General features: G+C 59.6%; 1 protein-coding gene across 6 annotated transcripts in view; it reads left to right on the forward strand.

Annotated features, from left to right (window-relative positions):
• The first annotated feature begins 549 nt into the window (after nt 1-549).
• ZNF746 (zinc finger protein 746) overlaps nt 550-6,534 on the forward strand; it is a 21,779-nt gene continuing 15,794 nt past the window's right edge. Inside the window, exons 1-4 of one of the 6 annotated variants that reach the window (XM_081799894.1) lie at nt 550-787; nt 3,770-4,069; nt 4,153-4,279; nt 5,243-5,356. In XM_081799894.1, coding sequence (XP_081656020.1) covers nt 764-787; nt 3,770-4,069; nt 4,153-4,279; nt 5,243-5,356 — 565 coding nt within the window. In that variant the 5' untranslated portion in view covers nt 550-763. Of the gene's footprint in view, nt 788-1,043; nt 1,498-3,457; nt 3,543-3,769; nt 4,070-4,152; nt 4,280-5,242; nt 5,357-6,534 lie in introns of those variants that run through there. The other 5 variants (XM_081799893.1, XM_081799898.1, XM_081799897.1 and 2 more) reach the window with 5 other exon arrangements.

Genomic DNA, 6,534 nt, shown 5'->3' on the forward strand with positions numbered 1-6,534 from the left:
GTCCAGAAACCTGTGGGCCAAGCAGCATCGGTGGTGGTTCAGGGGGTCGGGAGGCTGGTGGGTCGGCTGGCCCGTGGGTCGGACAGCGCCGGTGGGTCGGTGGACCGGTGGATCCAAGTGGGTCGGTGGGTAGGGAGGCCGGTGGGTCTGTGGGTCAGTGAGTCAGGGTGTCGGAGGGGTCGGCGGGCCAGTGGACTGGTGGCTCGAGAGGTCAGGGAGGCGGTGGGCGGGGTCGGAGGTCAGGAGGTCGGGCGGTCGGGGCTCGGGAGGCCGGTGCGTCCGGGGCCTGTGGGTCCGGGGTCGGGCGGTCGGGGACTCGGGAGGCCGGTGGGTCGGGGGTCGGGGAGACCCAGGGATCCGCGGGCTGGTGGACCGGAGGGTGGGTGGGTCGGCTGGCCGCGGGGCGGGGCGGGCCGGGGCGGGGCGGGGCGGGCCGGGCCGGGCGCCGCGCCTGCCGTTCGCCTCTCCGGGCTGCAGGTGGGGCTGTGCGGCCGCGCTGCCTCCAGGAAGCCTCACGGGCCTGCGCCGGCTCCCAGGATGCAGTGTGGACCGGCCGGGCGCTGACGGCGGCGGCGCGTCTGCGGGCGGAGCGGCGCGGGCCGGCCAGCGAGGAGCGCGGCGACGCGGGCGGGGAAGGCAGGGCCCGGCGGGCGCCGCCTGCGGAGAGGCCGGGGGCCGACCTGCGTGGAGCCGCGCGCGGCGGCGGCGGCGGCGGCGGCGGCGGCGGCGACTTCCTCCGGGCCGGGCCGGACAGTGCACGGCCATGGCCGAGGCGGCCGCGGCTCCGGTAAGGGCGGCCCGCGCGCACCGACGCGCGGACTCGGGGCCCGGGCCCAGCACACGGCGCCGCAGGCCCTGGGGAGGGGCTCTGTGGGCCGGGCCGGGCCGCCGGGCCTGGGCTCCGGCGAGCGGGGCGCGGGGTCCGCCGGGGCCTACGGCGCCCGTCGGCCGGGCCCCCCATTCGCGGCCGAGCCTGAGCAGGGCGGAACCGGCCGACCCCGCAGCGGAGGCCGCCCCACGCCGAGTTCCTGCAGCCCTCCGCGGCTTCCTGCCCCCGCCCCATCCGCTGGCCCCTTCATCTGCGCGCCCCCCACCCCGCGTCTCCTTTCTCTGCCCACCGCTCTGCCTCAGCGTTCCCTACCCCCCAGCTCCCCCCAGCGGCCTGGTGGCACCTGGGAGGTGTCCGAAGCGGCTTCGATTCCGCACACACCGAGTGCCCAGCTCGATCGAGGTCGGGGCGGAAGACAGCTGCTCCCTCTTGTAGAAGCAGGCAGGCACCAGCCCTGTTAGGCATTATTTTGTCCTCACAGCAAACCTGTGGGGTAGGTGCTCGTTCCGTCATACAAAAGAAAAACCCGAGGCCTGGAGAAGTTAACTTGCCTAGGATCGCACAGCTAGAAAGTGTGTGAAAAGATACAGTTGGTCCGTATTCAGGGACACATTGTGTGTTGGGGAAGCAGACAGGGACCCTGGTGATAACGATGCAAACAGAAAGAGGTGAGTGGTTCTTGCCTTGAGGCAGAAAGGTGCTCTGGGAGGGCAGAGGAAGGAGAGGGAGGGTCTGGCACCCCTTCCTGGCCTGGGCTTCTGTGATTTGAGCTGGGCTTTTGAGGAAGGCTAGGATTTCATCAGGCTGAGTGGACCAGTGGAGCTTTTCCGGTAGGGAGGTCGGCTTGCGCTCAGAGAGAAGGCAGTGCGGAGCGAATTCAAGGCAGTCCCTGCTCCATGGAAGATGGTTTTGGTAGAGAGGCAGTGGGAGAGAAGGCTGCAGGGAGAGTTGGAAGGGGTTTTAATGCCTGGACTTCATCCTATGGGTGGGGAGTCCTTGAAGGATTTGGAGTTCTCGTACCATCAGCTCCTCTCAAGCATAGGGTTTCCACTTCCCTGGCAGGAGTCTGAGGACAGCCCCATATTATCCACCCCCCACCGTTTAGTAAGGAGCTGGGCCTGAGCACAAGCGGTCACCACCTCCCACTAAATAGTGCAAAGGCCCATTGAAATGGTAAGCACACTATGTGTGCCTTACTGTTTATAAAGGAGTTTATGCAGGTGTCCTTTTCCTGCAACGCAAAGATTGCATTCATATGGCAGGCAAGTGCACTCGGGGGCCGAATAGGATTTCAGTAGCTGGGGAGCCTGGTGACGAAGCGAATGGAGACTTCTGGAGCAAACTCTTGGAGGCTGGGGTCAGGTGGCAGGGACTGATCAGAAAGGACAAATGGGCAAGGGAAGGAATGGCGGCTGTCGTGGAGGGTGGCCCAGGGTGCCAGCCCAGCACAGTCCCTGCAGCCTCGGGGCAGAAGCACCTGCCTCCTGAGAGCAGGAGTCCCACCCACATCCAGTTGTGTCCCTCTAATGGCGGTCTGCCCATCCAGCTCCTTCCCGGCGAAAGCCCTTCCTTCTCCAGGTCAGAGGTCATCTGGTGCGGCCTCCCTCCAAACAACCTCAGAAGCGCTAGGGTGCTTGCTTGACAGTTGTTTTTGGCCTCTGCTCGCACACCTCTCACTATTCTGCCCCCATGCTGTAGTTCTCGATGACTTTCTCCAAATGAGCCCACACTGCTCCCCACTAGTCACGTCTTTGTTTTGCAGATAGTCACCAACCATTTGTTTGGGAATAGTTTCCAGAATGTTGTAAGGAAACATGCGCCCTCAGGCACAGCCAGAAGAAGGCGCAGATATCTGGACCTCCTCTCTGACCCAGGGGGGCCCACCTTCACATGTGGGTGGGTCGAGTGGTTCAGCCCCTACCCAAGGCAAAATGTGCCCTTTCCTCGGGGTCTCCAACTGCCAACTGTCAGGTCACTCAAGCTACATGTGAACTTCCCAGCAACAGGGAAGTAAGTCACTGCTTGGGGGAAGCTTTATGACGGTTGTCGCACGCATAAAAGTCTAACTTTATGGCATATATTTTACCTTCCTCACCAATCTGTACGGTGCGTCACTGATCCCGGAGTAGCTACAAAAATGTCAGAAAATAATTTTCCCCTTGGGAGGGGTGGGGACAGTGCGAGAAGCAGACTCTCAGGGGGCCCAGTGGACCCGTGTTGATTTTGTCCCCTTGACCCACCCCTGCCACATGGGTCAAAAAGTCTAACTCTTGGCTGGTGGAGATTTGCAGTAATGGTGATTTTTAGTTTAAGGAGGAGTAACTGGGGAGGGGACAAAATCAAATGGCACTGGGGGGAGAGGGACTAGCTGTTTGATTTTTATGTTTATTAAAAAGAGAGAGATGCTTTAAAAAAAAAAAAAAAGGCAGTTGAGCAATGCTCATGTTTGTGCCGGTTCAGTGAACCAGCTGTTTTTTTTGCTAGGTCATCATCCGTAGACAGTTCCTGTGTGATTATGATGGGAGGTGCTGGCTGGGCTCTAGTAAATCTGCAGTTTACTATTTATCCACTGAAACGCCCCAGCAGTGCTAAGTCACTGTTTATTTAGCAGAATTGCACTGAGCACCTTCCATGGGCCACACACTCTGCTGCAAAAAGCTGAAATACTGCCTTCAGAGAGCCCGTACAGGCAGATGCGGGAGGTCGCCTGCCGGTGCGTGCCGAGCCCTGGAGGGAAGGCACCTGCCCGGACGTCGGCAGTGTCTGAGTTACCCAGAGGAGCTGATCCTAGGCTGAGATGGGGCGTGTGGCCCAGGGCGTCCCCGCTTTCATTCCCAGCTCCGAGCCTTCTGGCCCAGCTCCCCGGCACCTAGGGGAGAGGGGCTCAAGGAACACGGTGGATGGAATGATTGATGGTGGACTTCTCTTTGTTTCTGAAAGATCTCCCCGTGGACGATGGCAGCCACAATTCAGGCCATGGAGAGGAAGATTGAATCGCAGGCTGCCCGCCTGCTTTCGCTAGAAGGGCGGACGGGGATGGCCGAGAAGAAGCTGGCGGACTGCGAGAAGACGGCCGTGGAGTTCGGGAACCAGCTGGAGGGCAAGTGGGCCGTGCTGGGGACCCTGCTGCAGGAGTACGGGCTGCTGCAGAGGCGGCTGGAGAACATGGAGAACCTGCTGAGGAACCGAAATTTCTGGATCCTGCGCCTGCCCCCGGGCAGCAAGGGGGAGGCCCCCAAGGTATCCCTCGGGCACCTGGGGTGGGACAGCCCGAGGGACTGTGCCTGTAAGTGTGTGGGTGAGCGTGCGCGACACTGTTCCAGGTGCCCGTGACCTTTGATGACGTGGCCGTGTATTTCTCTGAGCAGGAGTGGGGCAAGCTGGACGAGTGGCAGAAGGAGCTCTACAAGCACGTGATGCGGGGCAACTACGAGACGCTGGTGTCCCTGGGTAAGGCATGATACTCATTCTTCTGTTACATGTGACTTTGTAAGTCCTCAAACCTCTCTCTCCATGCGGGTGGTTTTCGTCACAACAATGTGTAAATCACTAGAAACTCGGACCATGCAAGGAGTTACTTCCTCCTCCTACTGAAGATGAGCATCAAGTGACCGAGTCGCAAGTTCCAACAACCTGGTGAAGTTCATGGGTGGCCAGACAGAGAAGGATGGTGGCATTTCTCCTAACCAGGCACGAAGGACGGACGTCTCTGTCCTGCTGAGACAGAGTCTAAAGCCTCAGGCTGCTTTCATGTCCAGGATGTAATCGACCCACATTCCTTTAGCCTTTTCTTACAGAGATATGTGGCCTGTAAGATACCTGACGACACTCCTCTGGGTTGGTGGAGAATAAGGGCAGACCCATGTTTCCCGTGGCCAGCGCTGTCTTCGTGCCTCGAGGCTCTGCTCCCTCAGACCCCGGGGCCGCGGTCACTCTCCACATGTGGTAGCCCCAAGAGGCTGTTCCTGCCTGGGCTGCCTTCCTCTTGCGATGGTTTCTGTGTGACCCCAGAAGGGAACAGGGGCAGGCGTGACGGTATATTTCAGTTTGAAGAAATGCACTGCTTCTTAAGGGAGAGACTCCATTAGAGTGTCTTCACCTGGGCATGAACGTCTGGGGCCAGATGGTTGTTTGCTGTGGGGCTACTCTGTGCAGTGTAGGATGTTCAGCAGCATCCTGGCCTTGACCCACCAATGCCAGCAGCGCCTCACCCCCAACCCCCAGTCGTGACAACCAGAAATGTCTCCAGACTGCCAAATGTCCCCTAGGAGACAGAATTGCTCATGGTTGGGAACCAGTGCTCTATGCTAATCTAGAAGTTTCGTTTCTTGGCCACTCGTGGATTCCCAGGCTGCCTGTCCGCAGCTCTGAATGGAACCACATGGCAAAAGCTAACCTTTCTGTCCTTCTCAGACTACGCCATCTCCAAGCCCGAGGTCCTCTCCCAGACTGAGCAGGGGAAGGAGCCATGTAGCTGGCGTCGCACTGGCCCCAAGGTTCCAGATGTTCCTGTGGACCCGAGTCCAGGTGAGGGGCTGAGAGAAGGCCAGGGACACCAGGCAGTCAGGTGGAAACAGGAAAGTAGAGGGTCAGGGAGGGCACGACCTTCTTTCCAGGAAGAGCCGAGGAGAAGCCTCAGACTTGAATATTTTAAATCTAAGCTTTTCAGTAGTTGACTTATGACCTGTAGCCTGTTCCCCTAAACTCCAGGAATACTGGAGTGGAAAGAGGCAGCAAACCTGGTCTTTTAGAAAAGAGATAGAGCCAGGGCACACAATTAGGGGGAGAGGGAGGAGGACACTCACAGGGAAGGTAGGAGTGTGTCGAAGACTAAATGTAATTCCTTCCCGGTTTTAGGAAGAGCCAGCCTTGCCCCCATCCAGGAGCCAGTCCCATTGGCTGGCCACATGTTTCAACATGATTAGAACAACAGATTTATTTAAGGTGAATCTGGATACCTGAGATCACTGCCTCGGATTTTCCTGAGCCAGGCAGCGCCTCTGAAAGTTAAGGGAGGGACAGGTGGATGCGTGAGAGAAGCCAGGTTACTGAAGTGAAGCCCTCGGCAGGTGTGGGGATGCGACAGCCCATCCCTGACCAGGAGGACCCTCCCCCGCAGCGGGCTCGAGTCTGCTTTCCGCCCGGAAGCACCGTGTCTGTCCCACCGGCCTCGGGTTCCCCTGGCATCCGAACACCGGCGTCACTAAAAAGTCTCACCGTGTTTCGTTTGTGATTAATGACGTGCGTCTTCCGTGTTCGCTGTTTGAGCGCAAGTGGGGTTTCAGGCTGCCGGAGCAGAGCCGGCCACAGGGTCGTGCCCCGGAGAGCGCTCGCCAGTTTAGTCCCACAGACGTCCTTTGAGACTTTGCTAGGCGCCAGGGACAGAGCAGCAGGTGGAGGACAGAAAGATGACTAAGCAGGGCGCTGCGGAGTCTGAATGGAGAACAGGACTCTGACACCCCGGCCTCCTAGCACGGGGGGCGGTTCATCTTACTTAGATCCTCTATGTGGAGGCTTTCGGGTTCCCACCCCGGCATTCGTGAGAGCTAAGGGGCCCAGAAATACCGTGGCTGCTAGCGAGACCCCCACCACACGCTCCCCTCCAACACACACTCCACTCTGCCTCAAGCCCGTCAGCAAGAACCCCGTTACCCCCCACCCACCTCAGCGAGAGAAGCTGGACCCCCAGCTCGCTCCTCACCTGC

Source organism: Leptonychotes weddellii, chromosome 12 (assembly GCF_054177405.1).
Source record: "Leptonychotes weddellii isolate Sample4059 chromosome 12, ASM5417740v2, whole genome shotgun sequence".
Lineage (NCBI taxonomy): Eukaryota > Metazoa > Chordata > Mammalia > Carnivora > Phocidae > Leptonychotes > Leptonychotes weddellii.